Source organism: Ranitomeya variabilis, chromosome 5 (genome assembly GCF_051348905.1).
Source record: "Ranitomeya variabilis isolate aRanVar5 chromosome 5, aRanVar5.hap1, whole genome shotgun sequence".
Taxonomy (NCBI): domain Eukaryota; kingdom Metazoa; phylum Chordata; class Amphibia; order Anura; family Dendrobatidae; genus Ranitomeya; species Ranitomeya variabilis.
Window position 1 is genome coordinate 611,496,779 of NC_135236.1, and position 22,766 is coordinate 611,519,544.

Consider the following 22,766-nt stretch of genomic DNA (forward strand, 5'->3'; position numbering starts at 1 on the left):
TGGGCTGAGGACATCATACTGTCTGGGTGATTGTACTAGGGGACATCATTCTGTGCGTGGGTTAATGTATTGGTGGGACATCATATTGTGTGTGGTGAATGTACTGTAAAGTAATCATACTGTGTGGGGTCACTATGCCATGGGTGGAGGATTGGACTGTGGGTCATTATGCCGTGTGTGGAGGATTGGACTGTGGGTCATTATGCCGTGTGTGGAGGATTGGACTGTGCAGAATTATGCCGTGTGTGGAGGATTGGACTGTGGGTCATTATGCTGTGTGTGGAGGATTGGACTGTGGGTCATTATGCCGTGTGTGGAGGATTGGACTGTGGGTCATTATGCCGTGTGTGGAGGATTGGACTGTGGGTCATTATGCCGTGTGTGGAGGATTGGACTGTGGGTCATTATGCCGTGTGTGGAGGATTGGACTGTGCAGAATTATGCCGTGTGTGGAGGATTGGACTGTGGGTCATTATGCCGTGTGTGGAGGATTGGACAGTGCAGAATTATGCCGTGTGTGGAGGATTGGACTGTGGGGTATTATGCCATGGGTGGAGGATTGGACTGTGGGTCATTATGCCATGGGTGAAGGATTGGACTGTCGGTCATTATGCCGTGTGTGGAGGATTGGACTGTGGGGTATTATGCCATGGGTGGAGGATTGGACTGTGCAGAATTATGCCGTGTGGAGGATTATACTGTGTGTGTGGGGGATTATAAATGTGTGTGGTGGGACTGTCCAGTGGGGGAATCAAAGGGACCTTGTACTGTGTGCAGGTAAGGTGCTTCCAAATGGGCCCTATTTCTGTGTGGGTGAGATTAGGGGGGGTAATGGAGCTGCACCTATGACTGGCTGTGGGCTGCAGACGTTATCATTTCCTGTCAGAGTCGGGAATTACCCACGCAGCTCATCAGATACCGTCCTGTCTGTGCTCTTGATACATTGATCTTGGATATTAGCGATGTTATGAGCTGCACAATAGATGCCTATAAGCCGCAGCCGCCTGCCTAGTACAGAACGTACTGCAGCCATGTACGGCGAGACTTATCCGGGGCACTCGCGCTGCTCACATCACACAGGCTCCAGGCGCCCTCATGTGGTAGCGCTAGGTACTGGCTCGCGTGGTCACCCTAGCAGCCATTTTACCGTAGATTCTTCGGCTCTTTATGCAGAGACTCCTACAAATTGTCGGCTTGTCTTTTGTCAGGACAACTCAGTGCTTCCAGCGGAAACGTGTCATGTACAGAGCCCGGAAATGTTCTAGGAGTCTGCTTGGAACGCATACATGTCTGCATGTAGATGAAATAGTCGGGATAGTATGGGGCTCCCAGTGCGTGTCGTGATAATATGTGGCGTGTACTTCCTGTGGCTGGCGTGTGGCGCTAGAGGTGAGAGCATCAGCTGGAAACATTGCAGCTATCATGGCCTATTTATACATATCGTGGTGGCTGCAGCTGTGGGGCCCAGTCTGCTCTGTAGATAGTTGTAGTCTTGTAAGGAGCAACCAGGTGCACATAAATTGTGGCCTCAGACTGACCACATGGTCATAGTTACATGCAGATGCCTCCATAAACTGCACTGTAAGCAGTGCCACACAGAGCGGGCCCCCGTCAGCAGTGCCACACAGAGCGGGCCCCCGTCAGCAGTGCCACACAGAGCGGGCCCCCGTCAGCAGTGCCACACAGAGCGGGCCCCCGTCAGCAGTGCCACACAGAGCGGGCCCCCGTCAGCAGTGCCACACAGAGCGGGCCCCCGTCAGCAGTGCCACACAGCGGGGCCCCCGTCAGCAGTGCCACACAGAGCGGGCCCCCGTCAGCAGTGCCACACAGAGCGGGCCCCCGTCAGCAGTGCCACACAGAGCGGGCTCCTAGAAACAGTGCCACACAGAGCGGGCCCCCGTCAGCAGTGCCACACAGAGCGGGCCCCCGTCAGCAGTGCCACACAGAGCGGGCCCCCGTCAGCAGTGCCACACAGAGCGGGCCCCCGTCAGCAGTGCCACACAGAGTGGGCCCCTAGAAACAGTGCCACACAGAGCAGGCCGCCGTCAGCAGTGCCACACAGAGCGGGCCGCCGTCAGCAGTGCCACACAGAGCGGGCCCCCGTCAGCAGTGCCACACAGAGCGGGCTCCTAGAAACAGTGCCACACAGAGCAGGCCCCCGTCAGCAGCGCCACAGAGAGCGGGCCCCTGTCAGCAGCGCCACAGAGAGCGGGCCCCTGTCAGCAGTGCCACACAGAGCGGGCCCCTGTCAGCAGTGCCACACAGCAGGCCCCCGTAAGCAGTGCCACACAGAGTGGGCTCCTAGAAACAGTGCCACACAGAGCGGGCCCCCGTCAGCAGTGCCACACAGAGCGGGCCCCTAGAAACAGTGCCACACAGAGCAGGCCCCCGTCAGCAGCGCCACAGAGAGCGGGCCCCCGTCAGCAGTGCCACACAGCAGGCCCCCTTAAGCAGTGCCACACAGAGTGGGCTCCTAGAAACAGTGCCACACAGAGCGGGCCCCCGTCAGCAGTGCCACACAGAGCGGGCCCCTAGAAACAGTGCCACACAGAGCAGGCCCCCGTCAGCAGCGCCACAGAGAGCGGGCTCCAAGAAACAGTGCCACACAGAGTGGGCCCCCGTAAGCAGTGCCACACAGAGCGGGCCCCTAGAAACAGTGCCACACAGAGCGGGCCCCCGTCAGCAGTGCCACACAGAGCGGGCCCCCGTCAGCAGTGCCACACAGAGCGGGCCCCCGTCAGCAGTGCCACACAGAGCGGGCCCCCGTCAGCAGTGCCACACAGAGCGGGCCCCCGTCAGCAGTGTCACACAGAGCGGGCCCCCGTCAGCAGTGCCACACAGAGCGGGCCCCCGTCAGCAGTGCCACACAGAGCGGGCCCCCGTCAGCAGTGCCACACAGAGCGGGCCCCCGTCAGCAGTGCCACACAGAGCGGGCCCCCGTCAGCAGTGCCGCACAGAGCGGGCCCCCGTCAGCAGTGCCACACAGAGCGGGCCCCCGTAAGCAGTGCCACACAGAGCGGGCCCCCGTAAGCAGTGCCACACAGAGCGGGCCCCCGTCAGCAGTGCCACACAGAGCGGGCCCCCGTCAGCAGTGCCACACAGAGCGGGCCCCCGTCAGCAGTGCCACACAGAGCGGGCCCCCGTAAGCAGTGCCACACAGAGCGGGCCCCCGTAAGCAGTGCCACACAGAGCGGGCCCCCGTAAGCAGTGCCACACAGAGCGGGCCCCCGTAAGCAGTGCCGCACAGAATAGTGAATAGTGCTGCAAAGAACAGGCCCTTACAGCGTCATACAGAGAGGGCCCTGTATATAGTGTCACTCCGAAATAACAAAAGACTGGCACTTCCAAGCTAGTGTGAACAGGTGCAAACTAGGAGCAGCCACCTCCATATACAAAAGAAGCTGCACTCTGTCGTGCTAAATTATGTAGACATGGAATATATGAAATGTGAATAGCAATACTGCTACATACTTTAGCACGACAGAGTGCAGCTTCTTTTGTATATGGAGGTGGCTGCTCCTAGTTTGCACCTGTTCACACTAGCTTGGAAGTGCCGGTCAGTCTTTTGTTATTTGTATGTTCACTTACTGACCGAGCGCTCCGCCCTCCTGCATATGGTGGTTTTAATTACAGCAGGGTCCTACCTACCCATAAATACAGGCTATAGAGAGAGGTGTCCACATTCACCCAGGAATTCAGACTTCAGTCTTAGAGAGGTATTCACACTAGACACGTAGGGTCCCAGCAGTGTGAGACCGCCTTGTCGTTGGCTGCTGGGAATGCATGAATTGGCCAAATTATGCGTGAAGCGTCTGTTTTTTCTTATTATCTAGAGCAGTAATACCATTCATATTTCATGTATTCTGTCTACATGCTTTAGCACAGCAGACTGAAACTTCTTTTATATAGTGTTACACACAGCCTCTCCGAGTGTGTCCCTGTAAGTAGTGCTGCATAGAACATGTCCCTATAAACTGTTTAACCAACATCCTGCCTCAAATAACAGTGCCATCCGGAGTGTTCCTCTCCCCATAAGCCCTGCAATCCAGAGTGTCCCCCCCCGTCATCCGGAGTATTCCTCCCCACGTAAGCCATGCCATCGGAGTGTTCCTCCCCCCGTAAGCTGTGCCATCTGGAGTGTTCCTCCCCCCGAAAGCCGTGCCATCCGGAGTGTTCCTCCCCACGTAAGCCGTGCCATCCGGAGTGTTCCTCCCCCCCGTAAGCCATGCCATTCGGAGTGTTCCTCCCCCCGTAAGCCGTGTCATCCGGAGTGTTCCTCCCCCCGTAAGCCGTGTCATCCGGAGTGTTCCTCCCCCCGTAAGCCGTGTCATCCGGAGTGTTCCTCCCCCCGTAAGCCGTGTCATCCGGAGTGTTCCTCACCCTGTAAGCCGTGCCATTCGGAGTGTTCCTCCCCCCGTATGCCGTGCCATTCGGAGTGTTCCTCCCCCCGTAAGCCATGCCATTCGGAGTGTTCCTCCCCCCGTAAGCCATGCCATTCGGAGTGTTCCTCCTCCTGTAAGCCGTGCCATCCGGAGTGTTCCTCCTCCTGTAAGTTCCCCATAAATACTGTCAGTCAGAGTGTTCCCCCCCTTTAATGAGTTGGTCCAAATCATTTCTTTTCACCAGCCTCTCATTTCCCTGCTTGATTGACAGTTTATACTGGTGGCATGGCTGGACCACTAACCTGACCTGAACCCTCTGAGATGCAGCCATGTGAGGCAGTCTTGCCCTGCAGCATTAGTACATTGGCAATGAAGTCAGCTGAGATCAGGAGTAGACAGTGCGCTCCGGAGACCCCCGGCCGGCCTCTGTGCAGTGTGATCGGACTCTACAGAGACGATGGGAAGGGGCGGCCAGAACCTGCGTAACTGTAATTACAATGGTGGGCAGAGTTATCATAAGTTTATATTTAAAATTTGCATTATGTTTACAAGCACTATACCAGTATACCCAACTTCCAAAGGGAAATTGTCAGTAGTCACATCTGAGGGAATTAAAATGTAACCTTTAAATAGGTCATATATATTACACACACTGGCTTGCAAAATTATTTACCCCCTTAGCATTTTTCTTGTTTTGCTACATCACAACTTGGAGTGTTGTTGTGGTTTTTTTTTTTTGTTTTTTTTCAGGGGGGAGGGGGGGATGCATTAGTTTGTGTAAAGAACATGCCTACAACTGTGAACATTTGGTTTTCTTTTTATTGTGCAGCAAATAGGTAAAAATAACTGTAAACTTCAGTGTGCATAACTATTCACCTACTAAAGTCAGTACTTTGTAGAGCCTTCTTTTGCAGCAATTACAGCTGCAAGTTGCTTTGGAAAAGTCTCTATAAGCTTTCCACATCTTGTCATTGGGATTTATGCCAAAATCTTGAGGCAAAACTGCTCCAGCTCCTTCAAGTTTAGATGGTTTCTTCTGGTGAACAGCAATCTTCAACTGTGACCACCGATTCTCAGTTGGATTAAGGTCTGGGCTTTGAGTAGGCCGCTCCAAAACATTTACATGTTTCCTGTTAAAACCATTTGAGTTCCATTTTTTCAGCATGTTTTGGGTCATTGTCTTGTTGGAAGGTGAACCTCAGTCTCAGTCTGAAATCACTGACAGACTGAAATAGGTTTTGTTCAAGAATATCTCTGTATTTCACACCATCCATCTACCCCTCGACTTGGACTATTTTCCCTGTCGCTGCTGCCAAAAAACATTCCCATAGCATGATGATTCCACCACCACGTTTCACTATAGGGATGGTGTTCTTGGGTTGAAGAGCTTCGTTTGTTTGGTTCCAGACATAGCATTTATTTTGGTGGCCAAAAAGTTCAATTTTGGTCTTCTTTGACCACAGCACCTTCCTCCATACATTTGGGGAGTCAGCCACATGTTTTGTCAAACTCAAAAAACCTTACAATTTTTATGTAAGTGAAGGCTTTTTTCTGCCCACTCTTCTATAAAGGCCACTTCTATGGAGTGTACGACTTATGTTGATCATGTGGACAGATACTCCAGTCTCTGCTTGGGAACTCTGCAGCTCAGTTCAGGGTTGGAACATAAACCAGCTCACCCGTGATGCATAAGCTGAATTTCGGGAGCACGGACCCGCTGTGTCCAGGCGTGTAGAATCCAAAAGAAGAAAATGTCCAGCTTCACCGAATCCGTGAAAAAAAGTTTTCTTTATTCACAAACTTAAATATGGAGGATACAGACTTCAGCACAAACCATATGGGTACGAATCTCAATGCATTTCTGAAGACTAAGCTCCCTTAATCATGACAACATGAATCATGATTCCCGCTGCGGAATCGCATTGCAGTAAAATCCGTAGCATGTTCAAAATTTCTGCGGAATCGTTGCGATTCCGCAGCCATAGGATTGCATTGAATGTGCTCACTTTACGCATGTGGCTATGCCCACCATGCGTAAAGTGAGCGCAACATGTGTGGTGGTACCCGGGTCTGGAGGAGAGGAGACTCTCTTCCAGGCCCTTGGGAACCATATTCCTGTAAAAAAAATTAAAATAAAAAATATTGATATACTTACCTTCCAATGGCCCCCTGGAGTCCTCCCCGCCTCTCAGCGGTGCATGCGGCGGCTTCTGTTCCCAGAGATGCATTGCGCGAAGGACCTTTGTGACGTCGCCGTCACGCGACCGTGACGTCACAAAGGTCCTTCGCGCAAAGCATCGCTGGGAACGGAACGTACCGGGAGCACCGCTCAGGAGATTGGGGGCTGTCAGAAGGTGAGAACAACCATATTTTTAATTTATTTTATTACTTTTAACATTCTATCACTATACTTGACAAGTGTGACCAACCTGTCAATCACTTTTTTTAACCGATTTGAAGAATAGCTTGGAAAACACAAGCATTCTGCAAGCTAAAAACGCTTGCAAAACGCTTGTGTTTTGCGGGACAACGCATGCGAATTCCACATGCGTTTTACCCGCAGCAGGGAGTTGCGGAAATGCTGCGGACATTTCCACAGCATTTCTGCAACGTGGGCACATAGCCTAAAACATTCCTCAGAAAGCCATTAATAACCTCATTGATAGCAGACAAAAGGTGTAAGTGCTTTAAGGGATTTCTGCTCATGGCACTCCAACTAGTTATTGAATAAGTTGAGAAGTTTTAAAAATGTTTTATCATTTGCATATCACTATTTTTTGGTGCTGAAAACGCCCCCCTCGACTTATACACAAGTCATTGTCCATGACGCCGGCGGGGGAGGGGGAGCAGCGGCAGGAGTTGGTGGCTTGGAAGACATACTCAGCCTCCTCGCGCCGTTGTTGCATCTCCGATGGTCTCCGCTGACAGCTCTCCCTGTGCTGAGCGGTCATGTGGTACCGCGCATTAAGGTAATGAATATGCAAGCGTCTCCACTCCCATAGGCGTGGAGCACATATTCATTACCTTAATGAGCGGTACCACGTGACTGCTCAGCACAGGGAGAGCTGCCACGACTGACAACGGAGATGCAGCGATGGCGCGAGGAGGGTGAGTAGGATGGGAAGGGGGTGAGCCATGCATACAGCAATGGGACAGGACAAGGAGGAGCCATGCATACGGCGATGGGATCGGGAGAGCCATTCATACGGCGATGGGACCCGGAGAGCCATTCATACGGCGATGGGACCCGGAGAGCCATGCATACGGCGATGGGACCCGGAGAGCCATGCATACGGCGATGGGACCCGGAGAGCCATGCATACGGCGATGGGACCCGGAGAGCCATGCATACGGCGATGGGACCCGGAGAGCCATGCATACGGCGATGGGACCCGGAGAGCCATGTATACGGCGATGGGACCCGGAGAGCCATGCATACGCAGATGGGACCGGGGGAGCCATGCATACAACAGTGGGAGCCACACATACCAGGACAGGACGGGGAAGTCATGCACAGCAAGACAGGGATGAGGGGACAATGCATACCCAGCTTATACTTGAGTCAATAAGCTTACCCAGTTTTCCGTGGCAAAAGTAGGTGCCTCGGCTTATACTCGGGTCGACTAATACTCCTGTATATGCGGTATGTACCATAACCTATGTAATTTAAGAAGGCTAATAGAAGGCACAGGTGTTAACAATTTTCTGGAAAGATTAGTGATTATCATTAGAAGTATGGCTTCATTGTACATTTATTTCCAACAGGTAATCAAGGTGAAGACCTGCATCGAGAAGATCATCAGGGAGAAAACCTTCAGAGCACAAGTCCTGTACCTATAACAGTGGGGTATGATGAAGGCCGCAGTACAGGAGCTGTTCAGTACAAGACGGCTGAGATTGCTGATGCCATGCAGAGTTTAGACGTCCAGACAGACCCTGTTGTGCTTCTTTCCATGCTGCCTAGGGTTATGAAGGACAGAGCCAGAGCAGGTACTGTGTGTGACATGGAGACGGGTGGTGAAGAATGTGGCTCCAGTGATGGTTCACTTAGCAATTCGGATGACCAGTCTCAGGAACAAACCCAAAATATGGACACCAGTACTGCAGACTCTGACTCAAACACTACAGATAGCAGCAAACCTCTAAAAGTCAACTGTGAGGACCGCGACATCACTAATATGGAGAACTTTACTTTACAAATCCTTAATATTTCTCAGGTATGATACAGAACTGATCGTTATCATATGAAGACTTGATCTGGAGACATGGTTTATGAGGTATATTATTTATCTGGCGGGGTTCTGAGAAGCTTGAGGTGAAAGTCTGTAGCAAACAGGTGACCAGTATAAACCATGATAGGGGAGGTAAAACTCAAAGCGCCATGACTGTGGTGAAAAGATAGTTTTTTTTGTTTGTGTTTTTTTTCATGGGGTTATGAAGTAATGCTTAACCAAATAATTCTTCTTGGGTTTTATTTATTTAATCTTGATTTTGGCACAAAGATAAACGGATTATGTCATGAGGCGCAGGCACAAATAGATGACTTTACTTCGCACCATTTACAGACTGCGCTGATTAATATTAACTTTTCCTTTCGCCCATGACAGCACCACACATCAGCTGCTCTGCAAACACGACATTGCGTCTGCTATCCCAGATAATTTTAAACTCTAAAAGTCAAATAGCGCTCCTTCCCTTCAGAGCCTTGCTGTGCACCCAAACAGTAGTTTTCCATCACATATGGGGTGTATATCTGTGTACTCAGGACAAATTGCACGATAAATTGTATGGACCATTATCTCATTTTACCCTTGTAAAAATAAAACGGGGGCTGAAGCAACATTTTTGTGTGAGAAAATTTGATCTTTTATTTTCACGGCTCAAATTATAAATTTCCGTTAAAGCACATTGGGGCTTAAGTTTCTCACAACACAAGTAGATGAATTCTTTGAGCGGTCTAATTTCCAAAATGGGGTCACTTGTGGGGGGTTTCTACTGTTTAGACTTTCTAAATGCAAATGGTGCCCAGCCAATTTTGCGTTCAAAAAGTCAAACTGTGCTCCTTGCCTTTTGAGCCAAACCGTAATTTCCCCCTACATATGGGGTATCAATGTATTCTGAAGAAAGTGAACACATTTTTGGGTCCATTTTCTCCTGTTACCCTTTTGAAAATAAAACAATTTGAGGCCAAAGTAACATTTTTGTGAAATTAAAATTTTCATTTTTTTTTTCCTTCCACATTCCTTTAATTCTTGTGAAGAACCTAAATGGTTTATTAACTTGAATGTGGTTTGGAGCACTTTGAGGGGTGCAGTTTTTAGAATGGTGTCACATTTCTGGCTCCTCAGTCATTTGAAATGTCATGTGGTCCCTTACAAAACTTTTTTTTTTTTTTTTTTTTAAATATTATTGGAAACATGAGAAATTGCTAATCAACTTTGAAGCCTTCTAGCTTTCTAAGGCTACTTTCACACTAGCGTTAACTGCATTACGTCGCAAATCCGTTTTTTTGCCGAAAAAACGGATGCGTCAAAAAAGTGAAAAACGGTGACAATAGTATGCCACGCATCCAGCATTTCAACGGATCCGTCGCAAATCCGCTAAACGTTTCCGTCGAAAATACTGGATGCGTTGCATACGTTGCATCCGTTTTTACCATCCGTTGCATCCGTTTTCCGACGGATCCGTTTTTAAAATGGGAGGCTCCCAAATTTGATTGGCTACTGGAAAATTTGAAAAACTATATAGTGACTGTTTTTACAGCCCATCTTTGAGGGTTTTAGTTTTGTGGCAGCGATGGAAGGTGTTCTTGGGAGGATTGCTAGTTTGGTTACCGACGTTATCTTTGAGACGAATCGCCTGGATATCATAGTGCGGGAGAAGGAGGCGGCAGCGGAAAGACGGAGGATGCTTCTGCAGCAACGGAGACGGAGACGACTGTGGATTCATCCGATTAATGAACTACGGATGACCCGGGGTGTCCAGTCCACTCTGTACCTGGAGTTGCGGCACAATCCACACAAATTCCACAACTACGTGCGGATGAGGATGGAACATTTTGATTTTTTGCTTGCAAAAATGGAGGATGTCATCCGAAGACAGGACACAAGGATGAGGCTTGCCATCACACCGGCGGAGCGGCTGATGGTGACCCTGCGGTAAGCCTCTTTTTTTTTCTGTCATTGGTCATTTTTAATGTTATATTACATGCTGCAGACAATACTGCGCTGGCATACTGCGCACTATTTTCTGCAGCATGTAATTTTGGTTTTCTTGGCGGACATTCCACTGCTTTTTTACACCGGTTTCATGCTGGTTTTATTGTGTGTCCCGTCCTTAAAAAAAATTAACAGTGCCATATTGAAACTTGTTGGTCTGTGCAATTTTTGCTAACATTTTTTTTTTTTTAACGTTTCCTAGCTACGGGTGAATCTATGACTTCGCTCCATTACCAATTCAGGCTGGGCATTTCCACTATCTCTGGAATAGTGAAGGACACATGTCAGGCTGTTTGGACCACTTTGCAACCAGAGTATATCCCCCAACCATCCATGGAAATATGGTTGCGAAGTGCAGAAGAGTTTCAGCAAATTTGCAATTTCCCTAATTGTGTGGGTGCAGTTGACGGGAAACATATAAGGATTGCGAAACCGGCAGGAACAGGATCGGAGTATTATAATTATAAGAAGTATTTCTCCATCGTCCTTATGGCTATTGCAGATGCCAACTGCAGGTTCCTTGCCGTGGACATCGGAGCATATGGACGGTCCAACGATTCGCAAGTTCTTAAAAACTCTCCAATGGGTCGTTGCCTTTATGGAGAGACCTACGATTTCCCGCCAGCCAGACCACTGCCAGGAACAACTGAACCAGCCATGGAATATGTTTTTGTAGGTGATGAAGCCTTTCAATTGTCGCCGCACCTACTGAAACCGTACAGTAGCCGGAACTTAACCCATACCAAGCGGGTCTTTAATTACCGGCTTACTAGAGCACGAAGAGTAGTGGAGTGTTCCTTTGGCATATTGACGGCGAAGTGGCGAGTTCTGCTGACGGCAATCAAACTGAAAACCACAACTATAGACGAGGTAGTTAAAGCCTGTGTGGTGCTCCACAACTTTGTCCTTTCAAAGGAGCCCGTTTCCTTGGATGATGAAGAGTTGGAGACCGCCTTGTGGGACTACCGCAGCAGCTCGGTTCGCTCTACAGGTTCAGTTACAAGGATGAGGGACCAGTTTGCCGAATATTTTGTCTCACCTGTCGGGCGGATCCCGTGGCAAGACATGATTGTGTAACCTGTTTCCCATGTGTTTTGTTTATGTAAAAAATGTGTTTCTACCAAAAAAAAAAAAAAAAAGGCCCAAAAGCGTGGTTTTCTTGCTAGTAAAACCATTATGTTATACCTTTCACATGTCTGGTGTTTGTTTTTATTAAACCTTTTTTATTATATTACCTTAATAAATCCACACACACAAAGAATAGAATTTAAATCAGAGAAAATTTTATTTTAACTCTTTTTTTTTTTTTTTAATATTTTTTTTTTTGACAAAACAAGATATTTTTTATTTTCCAATTTTTTTGAAAACAATTTGCTAAATTTTTTTTTCCAAATATTAACAAACAATAACAATACATTATTAAAGGTCTTCAAAGTGTGGGGTGGAGATACTAGGGGAGGAGGGGCAGGAAGGTTGGACCACGTCGATAGGTGGGGAAACCCTACTTGTTTGGGGTGCAGTGGAAGGGGGGGGAAAACCAAGAGGCTGACCAGAGGGGGGTGGTGTTGGGGTAGGGGGAAGAGAAAAGCTGGGTAAAGAAAACATTGGGGAAGGTATTTGGTCTGGGGGCCGGGATGGTTGTGGGGACTGGGTTGGGTATTGTGACTGGGTAGGGTAGTGGGACTGGGTTGGGTAATGGGGCTGGCGTGGGCTTTGTGGCTGGGATTGGTAATGGTGCTGGTGTGGGGATTGGGGCTGGGTTTGGTAATGGTGCTGGTGTGGGTATTGGGGCTGGGTTTGGTAATGGGGGGTATGGTGTGGAAATGGGGCTTGGGGTTGGGCATGGTGTGGAAATGGGGCCTGGGGTTGGGCATGGTGTGGAAATGGGGCCTGGGGTGGAATTGGAGTGGAGGTGTGGGGAGGTGTGTGGGTAGATTGGGGGTCATTAACGGCCTGCAGTAGAGCATTATGGCAGGTATTCATTACCCACATCTGTTGCTCAAAAGAAAGCTTCTCCATGCTCCTGAGCATGGATTGAAAAAAAATATTGGCCGGATCGGGACTTACAGCTGAATGCAGCCTATCCAAGCGACTGCTGGTTTCCTGGCTTGTTTCACTGATGCGTGACTGCACCATGTTGAAACCAGCAGTCACTTGCTCTCCCAAAATTTTGAAAGAGCCTTGGAAGGATGCATTCAGGTGTAAGAATTCAGGAGCATAGCTCCTTTCCTGACCCCTCTGTCGCTGACGCCACGAACCTAATGGTGGTCTCGAGGTGGCAGGATCAGAGGGGTGGGGTAAAGGGAACGCTAACTGTTCAGCATCAGATGCGAGCAATGAAGCCTGCAATAATGCTCCACTGCTTGGGGCGGATGAAGTGGAGGGGACAGAGGGGTCAGAGGAGGGGACAGAGGGGTCAGAGGAGGGGACAGTGGTGTGGGGCCTACCGACGTGGCCCTCAGTGGCGGACTCAGGAGGGATCGCTCCAGAGGGCGCAGAGGAAGATGCAGGCGCACGGTGGCTGGAGAAGGTGCTGTGAAAGGAAAAACAAAAGAAATTAATACATTGAAATGAAAAAGCCCTGACTGAAAGCAAACTAAGTAGACAGTTTAACATGGTTATTAGTGGGCTGTAGAATTCTTACACTCTGCTCAGCATGGTTTGCCTCAGGAAGGAGAGGGCCTGGCCATATTTGTATTTGCTCCTCTTCCTTCCTGCAGAGCCACTCGGGGCCTGCATCTCCCCGTTGAATTCCCTCTTAAAGCGATCCCTCAGTGACCGCCACCGCTTCCTAACCTTTTGAACTGTGAAGACAAGAATCAAAAGAAAAAAAAAAAAATTGGTAAATGCTATACATTACAGTCAGCTCAAAACATCACTGGAAAGTGAATACTTACCTAGTTTGCTCAGCTGCTGAGGATGAAGGCTCTCCCGCCTTGGAAACAGGTTGCGACACACTTCGACCCAGAGCCGACGGGTGACACCGGTATCGGCATGCCTGCGGTCAGCCATGTTCCACAGCGGCTCCCGCTCGCGAACCTCCTCAATGAGGCTGTCGATGTCGATATCATTATCATCATCATCATCATCCTCTTCTGCGGGAGCACGCTGTGAAGCCTGTGCCAAAAAAAAGAAAAACAAACAAATTAGTGCACTGAACCACTAAAGTACCAATAGAATCCCCCTCCCAAAAAAAACCAACTCACTGATGGCCGACCGCGGCGACGAGTCCGCCGACTCTGGGAGTGTCTGGGAGAACCTTCAGCGGCAGCAGCAGCAGCAGCCTGAAATAAAGGAAACAAATTCTCAGTTATGTAGGCATATATTTTCTGTGTTTAGTTATGTATGAAAATCTGTTTTGTGTATGGTGCAGTGTGATGTGCGAAGCAACTGTTTCACTACTTACACTTGGTTCCTCCTCCACTGGCATCTCTCCACCCGTCTCGCCCCCTTCTGACAGCTCCTCATCTGATTCAGCTTCCTGTTGAAACATAATTTATGCATGTAGTGATCAAAACAAATGTAAATTTAAAAAAAAAAAATAAAATTTTTGTGTTAACTTACCAATACACGCTGTTGCTGTGGAGGAGGGCTGTCAGAAGAGGACATTGTTGTGGAAGCAAGGCCGGTGGCTGTGGTCCTGGTGTCTCTGTAAGTTAAAAGACACTTGCAATCTGCTCTACACATTGAAGCAGCAGATTTGGGGTCTTCAAAAAACTTACTTTGAAAGATTTGTGGCTGTGGTCCTGGTGGGCTGGTCCTGGGCTGACAGGCGGCGGCTGTGGTCCTGGGCTGACAGGCGGCGGCTGTGGTCCTGGTGTCTCTGTAAGTTAAAAAGACACTTGCAATCTGCTCTACACATTGAAGCAGCAGATTTGGGGTCTTCAAAACTTACTTTGAAAGATTTGTGGCTGTGGTCCTGGTGGGCTGGTCAGTGGCTGCGGTCCTGGTGTATCTGTAATATGTATAATTGATTTATAGTTAGACCACCCCCTGAACTAGGTAATGTTTAACGATAAACACCCTGCAAAAATGATGTCAGAAATGTTCATTACAGGTGAACACCAAAACTTCCCAAAAAAGTTGCACGTTATAGCATTCATTTCCATGTCCCAAAAAAATAACACTTTGAAATGTTAACCCACCATGCAAAAATATATTTGCCACATTTTATTTTAAAAAATCACCTCCCCCCCCCTAAAAAAAACCTTTACAGTATAACCTTTATTAAAAAATAAGCCCTCAACCAACTCTGTATTGTATGTGTAACCATTGGTACATACACCAGTTTTAAAGTTTTAAATTTACCTTTATGAAATGATACTACGGACATTTTTTTTAACAAACATTTTATTATTTTCTTCTCTCTTTTTTTTTTTTAAATCACAATTAGGAGCTGACATGCTCTTTATTTTAAATACAAGTACATCAACTGCAAATGGTTTTAACAGTAAAATTTAATCAACACTTTTAAATAAAAAAAAAAAAACCACACTCACACATTCAAAGCACAAGCTGCAGACCGCTAAACTTTTTTAAAAAATACATCAGATTTAAAAAAAAAAACACATTTAAACCACATGCTGCACAGACCACTATACAGTCAATACATCAGAAAAAGGCAATTAACCAATTAAAGCATGGACAAATGCACATGCAATCAACAAGACGCACACAAACATGCATGGTATGTGTCCACATTCTGGATCGCATCAGGATTTGGTCAGAATTTTCCATCAGTATTTGTAAGCCAAAACCAGGAGTGTAACAATTAGAGGGAAAGTATAATAGGAAGACAGGCACACTTTTGCTTTTATCACCCACTCCTGGTTTTGGCGTACAAATACTGATGGAAAATCCTGACCAAATCCTGATGCAATCCTGAACATTGACACATACCCTCCCACATGAACAGGCATAAGATTGGCAAAGGCATAATAAGGTGCAGGCACATTACTTACAAAAGCACAAAGCCGTACAAAAATACACACACACGCACATAAGCTTTATGCAAATACACATATGTACAACAAAGGCAGAAAGGTGAACTCAATCAGAAGACGCATACACACACACACACATACAAAAGGCTGACAATCCTTTGGCTGGAGCTGCAGGTCTTCACAGTGGCTGGCATCATGGTGGATCTGGACTCTAGCATTGCACTGGCTGGTGCAGGACGATGGCAGGCCTCAGGTTCTCTTCAGGTTTTAAGCTCTTGCTGTAGTCAGTAGTACCTCATACACACAGAAATGCACAGGCACACAGATGCACACAAAAATTGCAATACTCACACTGGCTCTATGGTGGCTGGACTCCTGTGGCTGGCTCCTGTGGCTGGCTGGGGTCCTGTGGCTGGCTGGGGTCTTGTGGCAGGCTGGGGTCTTGTGGCAGGCTGGGGTCTTGTGGCAGGCTGGGGTCTTGTGGCAGGCTGGGGTCTTGTGGCAGGCTGGGGTCTTGTGGCTGGCTGGGGTCTTGTGGCTGGCTGGTGTCCTGTTGCTGGCTGGGGTCTTGTTTGCAGGCTTCTTCTGTCCTCTGGGTCTTGCAGGCATATGTGGGGTTGAAGGCCCAGGCCAGGTTTATATAGATTTGGGGGTGTCTGGCCAATTGGCAACAAAATTCTGCTTCTGAGCATGCTCAGTGTAAAAAAAACGTATTGCAGCGCTGTATTGCGTCGTACGACGTGTCCCGACGCATCCGTCGCTCATAGGCTTCCATTGCAGCCAACGACGTATGCCGCAGGATGCGTCGCGACACGTTTTTTAGGCGGAGACAAAAAACGTTACAATCAACGTTTTTTTGAGACGACGTGTCGCCAAATTTCGACGCATCCGTCGTAAAACGTACACGACGTATGCCAATCCGTCGCAATACGTCGCCAATACAAGTCTATGGGAAAAAAACGCATCCAGCAAAAACTTTTGCTGGATGCGTTTTTTAGAAAAAAAGACGTTTTGAGACGTAATGCAGTTAACGCTAGTGTGAAAGTAGCCTAAGCCAAAAAAATTGTTAAAAAAATTATGCAGATGTAAAGTAGACGTGAGAAAGGTTATTTATTAATTATTTTGCGTGACATAACTCTCTGGTTTAAGGGCATAAAAATTAGAAAATTGCAAAATTTAAATTTTTTTTTTGTAACGTTTTTGATATTTTCATAGAAGGATGCAAATCATATAGATCAAAAATTTACCACTAACATTAAGTACAACATATGAAAAAGCCGCCTCGGAATCAGTGGGATATGTTAAAGCTTTCCTGAGTTATGTAATAAAGTGACACTGGTCAGATTTGGAAAATGAGGCTTTTGCCCAAGAGAAAGGTCTCCATCTGCCACAGTGTTTGAGTCAAACATACCTTGCTGAGATCGGGCAGCATGTATCAGCTCTCAGGTCCACTTTAAATATCTTTTTTAATTTTCTATAAAACAATTCGTATTAAGGTAAAATCAGAAATCTTGTAATTTTCTCATAGGTCACCTAAGCTTAAAGTTAGACTCACACTTCCCTGTTCTGCAGTGTTGATGACTTTTCAGCTGTCTCATTATCATTACAGACAGGATTACTATGAAAGGTAGCACCTCTATATACTGTAGATAACACTGGATCTGGTCAGCACATCATCAGACCTGCGTGTGGGAGTGCCTGGCTAAGCTAAACATTGGGTGTTCAGCCACTCTTCTGATGAGGTGCCTGAAGCAAGATTGGTAAAATCCTCACAGATGAGCATCCCTAGCTCTGTATGCATTTCCACACAAGAATGATCATATAACTTGACAACCAAGGAACATTTCGGAAATGGGGAGGAATGGAAGAGCAAAGTATGCTAGAAATTTGCCAAACTTTTCATTACCCAATGTAACCCCCCTTTTAGGTTGTTGGTAACATTTTTTATCCTCTGGTTATTTTTTTTGTATCATTCTTTAGGACCTTATGGATTTTCTAAATCCAAACAGCAGTGAATGTTCCATGGTTTTGTTCTTTACCCCTTGGTGTCAGTTTTCGGCTGCCCTCGCGCCTCATTTCAATGCCTTACCAAGAGCCTTCCCAACTCTGCAGTTTTTGGCACTGGATGCTTCCCAGCACAGCAGGTATGGGTTATGTCTGTACTTCTGATAGAAGACCTACAGTTACACGTGGCTTTATTAATCGTGAATTGCGTTTGATCACTTTTTTCCACTTTTTATTTAGGTCAGGAAGTTCATGAATTTGGTGCTTTGGTTATTTACGACATACAGTTGTGGCCAAAAGTATTGACACCCCTGCAATTCTGTCAGATAATACTCAGCTTCTTCCTGAAAATGATTGCAAACACATTCTTTGTTATTATTATCTTCATTTAATTTGTTTTAAATGAAAAAACACAAAAAGAATTGTCCTAAAGCCAAATTGGATATAATTCCACACCAAACATAAAAAAGGGTGTGGACAAAAGTATTGGCACTGTAAGAAAAATTGTGATGCTTCGCTAATTTGTGTAATTAACAGCACCTGTAACTTACCTGTGGCACCTAACAGGTGTTGGCAATAACTAAATCACACTTGCAGCCAGTTGACATGGATTAAAGTTGACTCAACCTCTGTCCTGTGTCCTTGTGTGTACCACATTGAGCATGGAGAAAAGAAAGAAGACCAAAGAACTGTCTGAGGACTTGAGGAACCAAATTGTGAGGAAGCATGAGCAATCTCAAGGCTACAAGTCCATCTCCAAAGACGTGAATGTTCCTGTGTCTACCGTGCGCAGTGTCATCAAGAAGTTTAAAGCCCATGGCACTGTGGCTAACCTCCCTAGATGTGGACGGAAAAGAAAAATTGACAAGAGATTTCAACGCAAGATTGTGCGGATGTTGGATAAAGAACCTCGACTAACATTCAAACAAGTTCAAGCTGCCCTGCAGTCCGAGGGTACAACAGTCTCAACCCGTACTATCCGTCGGCGTCTGAATGAAAAGGGACTGTATGTAGGAGACCCAGGAAGACCCCACTTCTTACCCTGAGACATAAAAAAGCCAGGCTGGAGTTTGCCAAAACTTACCTGAAAAAGCCTAAAACATTTTGGAAGAATGTTATCTGGTCAGATGAGACAAAAGTAGAGCTTTTTAGGCAAAGGCATCAACATAGAGTTTACAGGAGAAAAAAAGAGGCATTCAAAGAAAAGAACACGGTTCCTACAGTCAAACATGGCGGAGGTTCCCTGATGTTTTAGGGTTGCTTTGCTGCCTCTGGCACTGGACTGCTTGACCGTGTGCATGGCATTATGAAGTCTGAAGACTACCAACAAATTTTGCAGCATAATGTAGGGCCCAGTGTGAGAAAGCTGGGTCTCCCTCAGAGGTCATGGGTCTTCCAGGAGGACAATGACCCAAAACACACTTCAAAAAGCACTAGAAAATGGTTTGAGAGAAAGCACTGGAGACTTCTAAGGTGGCCAGCAATGAGTCCAGACCTGAATCCCATAGAATACCTGTGGAGAGATCTAAAAATGGCAGTTTGGAGAAGGCACCCTTCAAATATCAGGGACCTGGAGTAGTTTGCCAAAGAAGAATGGTCTAAAATTCCAGCAGAGCATTGTAAGAAACTCATTGATGGTTACCGGAAGCGGTTGGTCGCAGTTATTTTGGCTAAAGGTTGTGCAACCAAGTATTAGGCTGAGGGTGCCAATACTTTTGTCTGGCCCATTTTTGGAGTTTTGTGTGAAATGATCAATGTTTTGCTTTTTGCTTCATTCTCTTTTGTGTTTTTTCATTTAAGACAAATTAAATGAAGATAATAAAACCAAAGCATTTGTGATTGCAATCATTTTCAGGAAGAAACTGAGTATTATCTGACAGAATTGCAGGGGTGTCAATACTTTTGGCCATGACTGTAGTACCAAATTACCCACTTGTAGAAATGCTAAAAGAGAAAAAATAATTGGGAAAGGAAACCTTACATTTCACCAGAGCGCAGTGGTAAAAAGTGACATAGCCACCTAGTAATCTGTGGTTCAGGGCTGGGGAGCAACAGGTCTCTCTCCATTTAACTTGGTTCCATGCAGTTACATGGTAATACATTTACAAGCATTTCCCTTTAATGGGTTAAATGGCTATGGCTTATGAATGTAAAACAGTGGCTGCTATTAACTAAAGTTCCTTGACAACTCTCTAACAAACAAATGAGAGCCTTTTGGCCTTCTAGGAGACAATTACATGCCAGGCACTGAAAGGGTTACTGGTCAGCGTATTAAAGGGACTTTGTCACCAGGTTTGCGCAATATAAAGTATGTCCTCCACCTTTAAGGGCTCGTTTACAGTATTCTAATAAGCTGTATGTAAGCCCCGAATTCCCTCTGAATAGCACAAAAAATACTGTATATTACACCCCCATATGGTACGGTGTGGTCTTGCTTCGGTGCCTCCTGGCAATCACTGTCTTCCAGCTTGCTTCATATGAATGGCGTGTCCCCAATCACACTTCTGCACATACATACTTTGTTCTGCTCTGATAAAGACAGAGCAAAGTAGTGTAATGTGCATGCGCCGACTTTACTTCTGGGTCATCGGCGCAATTTGGTGTCTCCCAGCGCATGTGCATTACTGTACTGTGCCCTGCTCTTAGCAGGAGCGCGATTGGGGGACACTGTGTGGATGACGTAGGATGCATCATCCAAATGAAGCAAGCAGGAGGACAGTGAAGCAAGACCAGTAATGCCCATCAGACCCCACCAAATAAGCAGAAAATAGGATCTTTTTGTGCTATGCAGAGTGGGTTGGGGACTCGTATACAGCATACTATTCGCCACGACAGCACCCACTAGAGAGAGGGGATCCGCCCCTAGGAACAGGAAACCTACAGAGAGATAAAAGGGGCGGCCCCCCCTCGCTCCTCAGTTGGTTTCCTGTTCCTAGAAGGGAACCCACAGAGAAGATCTCTGTAGTCATCTAAGAAGAGGAAAAACTCGCCTGGATACCGCCTGTACATCTCTGCTAAGCGGCAGGGGCTCCAGAGCGAGTAAAAGCAGAGTCGGGGGTTCCTGATGGTTCTCTCCTCATCTGCGGTGGCCGAACTGTGGGGCCTGAAGATATCAACGGTCTCCCTGCTGGGACATCGTTATTAGAGGACAACCATGGCGGTGTGGACATACCTGGTCGGTCCCGGTCTGGAATGGTGTGGCGCTGAAACAGTGGTGGCTCCCCCCGTCCCTCAGGTATGATGGTGCGGGGTTGCAGTGCCGGAAATCTGCGGCAGACGCCGGCGCATGCGCGGTGCGTCCAGGATCCCGGATGCAGTATAGCCGAACCCCTGAGGTCGGCGTTGTATTTCCGGGGGAACCGCCATGTTGGATTCCTCCTGGCGGTTTCCACAGGCTTCCTGAAGCAGTAACAGGTAAAGAAAAAAAAAAAGCGGTTGCAGCTGCGGGAGCTGGGTAATTAATACCTGCACTATAAATTCCGTGTATGGAGGGCAAACCGTGTGCATTATGTCGTCCCATGAGGAAGTCAGTGAGCACCCCGTAGAAGAGCCACTAGTACAGAGTGGTAATGCTGCAAAGAGGAATAGTGGACACTCTAGAAAGAGTGATTCCACTGACAAATCAGGAAGGAAATCATCCCGTTCCACACCCCAGGCCGGACGATCCACCCAACAGCCGGTATATAGTATACTTCAGGATGATTGGGTATACAGCTTCATGGAAGCTTATATTGGTCTCCTTTTGCTTATGTCCCTCTTTAGGCAAAAAGTAAAAGGGAAGACCAAGCACAAGCAATGTGCTATATGTGTCGAGCCCCTACCTGACTCTTATTCTAAAAGGTTGTGTCAGGCATGCATAGATAACGCAGGAAGAGTCCGTTAAAATGAACGAAATACGGCTGATGATTCGGGAGGAACTCCAGTCGTTGAGTGGTGGTCCCTCTGGCAGTTTTGAAAAGAGGAGAATGTCCTCACCTAAAGCTGACACATCGGCGGAAAGTGGAGAGATGGATTCAGACGTCTCTCACTTATCTGGTTCCTCAGATGAGGAGGAACATGTCTGTTTCCCAACTGATGGAGTAAATAATCTAGTGAAATCAGTAAGGAAAACGATGGGGGTGTCTGAGGTAAAGGAACCCCAAACGGCCCAGGAGGTTATGTTCGCGGGTCTTTCTCAGCGAAAAGCTCACGTATTCCCAGTGAACCAGGCTATAAAGGACCTCGTTAAGAAAGAATGGAGCAAGGGGCAGAAGGGGTTTATACCAGTATCCTGTAAGAGACGTTACCCCTTTGATGACGAGGATTTAAATGCCTGGGCTAAAATACCGAAAGTTGATGCGGCTGTCGCATCCACTTCTCGCCGTTCTTCTCTACCGGTGGAAGACGCAGGCTCCTTATCCGATCCCATGGATAGAAAATCGGACGCACTTTTGAAAAAATCGTGGGAAGCCTGTGTCACTGCATTCAGGCCGGCAATCTCAGCCACATGTACCAGTAGATCTATGCTGGTTTGGTTGGACCAGCTGGACCAGAATATCAAAAGTGGTGTATCTAGGGAGAAATTGCGTTCATCCATCCCCTTGATTAGGAGTGCTGCAGCGTTTATATCCGATGCCTCCGTGGATTCTCTCCGCCTGGCGGCCAGGACAGCTAGCCTCTCCAATACTGCTCGCCGAGCTTTATGGTTAAAAAACTGGAAGGGAGATGCCCAGTCCAGATCCAAATTATGTGCCATACCCTGTCAGGGTGAATACCTCTTCGGAACAGTTTTGGATGAAATACTCACTAAGGCGGGTGAACGTAAGAAGGGTTTTCCTAATCCCTTTGTTCCTGCTTACAGAAGGGCATTCAGGAAGCCAACATTTGGCAGAAAGGGAGGCTTTAAGGACCAATGGAGGAACAAAGACTTCAGGCAGAAAGGCAATTTATTTAACAAGCGTCCCTTCAGGCCAGCCGAAAAATTCCGGGAACCCTATTCCACCAGTGGGCGGTAGACTACTGGGATTTATCAATCAGTGGAAGGAAATAACTGTTAACCCATGGGCCATAAAATTAATATCCTCAGGCCTCACCCTAGACTTTATGCGAAAACCTCCGGATTCCTTCCTGCTCACCTCCCTAAAATCCAGACTACAGCAAGAAGCACTGGAAGTAGAAATTGAGTCCCTTCTTGCCAAATGGGTTTTAATGGAGGTTCCGTCATCTCAAACAGGGAAGGG

At 47.4% G+C, this 22,766-nt stretch overlaps 1 protein-coding gene across 1 annotated transcript in view; it reads left to right on the forward strand.

Moving 5' to 3' along the window:
- Positions 1 to 1,184: 1,184 nt before the first annotated feature.
- The window catches only part of TXNDC15 (thioredoxin domain containing 15), a 32,186-nt gene continuing 10,604 nt past the window's right edge, over positions 1,185 to 22,766 (forward strand). The window contains exons 1-3 of the mRNA XM_077266091.1: positions 1,185 to 1,389; positions 8,148 to 8,599; positions 17,524 to 17,687. Of these exons, the coding sequence (XP_077122206.1) occupies positions 1,320 to 1,389; positions 8,148 to 8,599; positions 17,524 to 17,687 (686 nt within the window). The 5' untranslated portion in view covers positions 1,185 to 1,319. The remainder of the gene's footprint in view (positions 1,390 to 8,147; positions 8,600 to 17,523; positions 17,688 to 22,766) is intronic.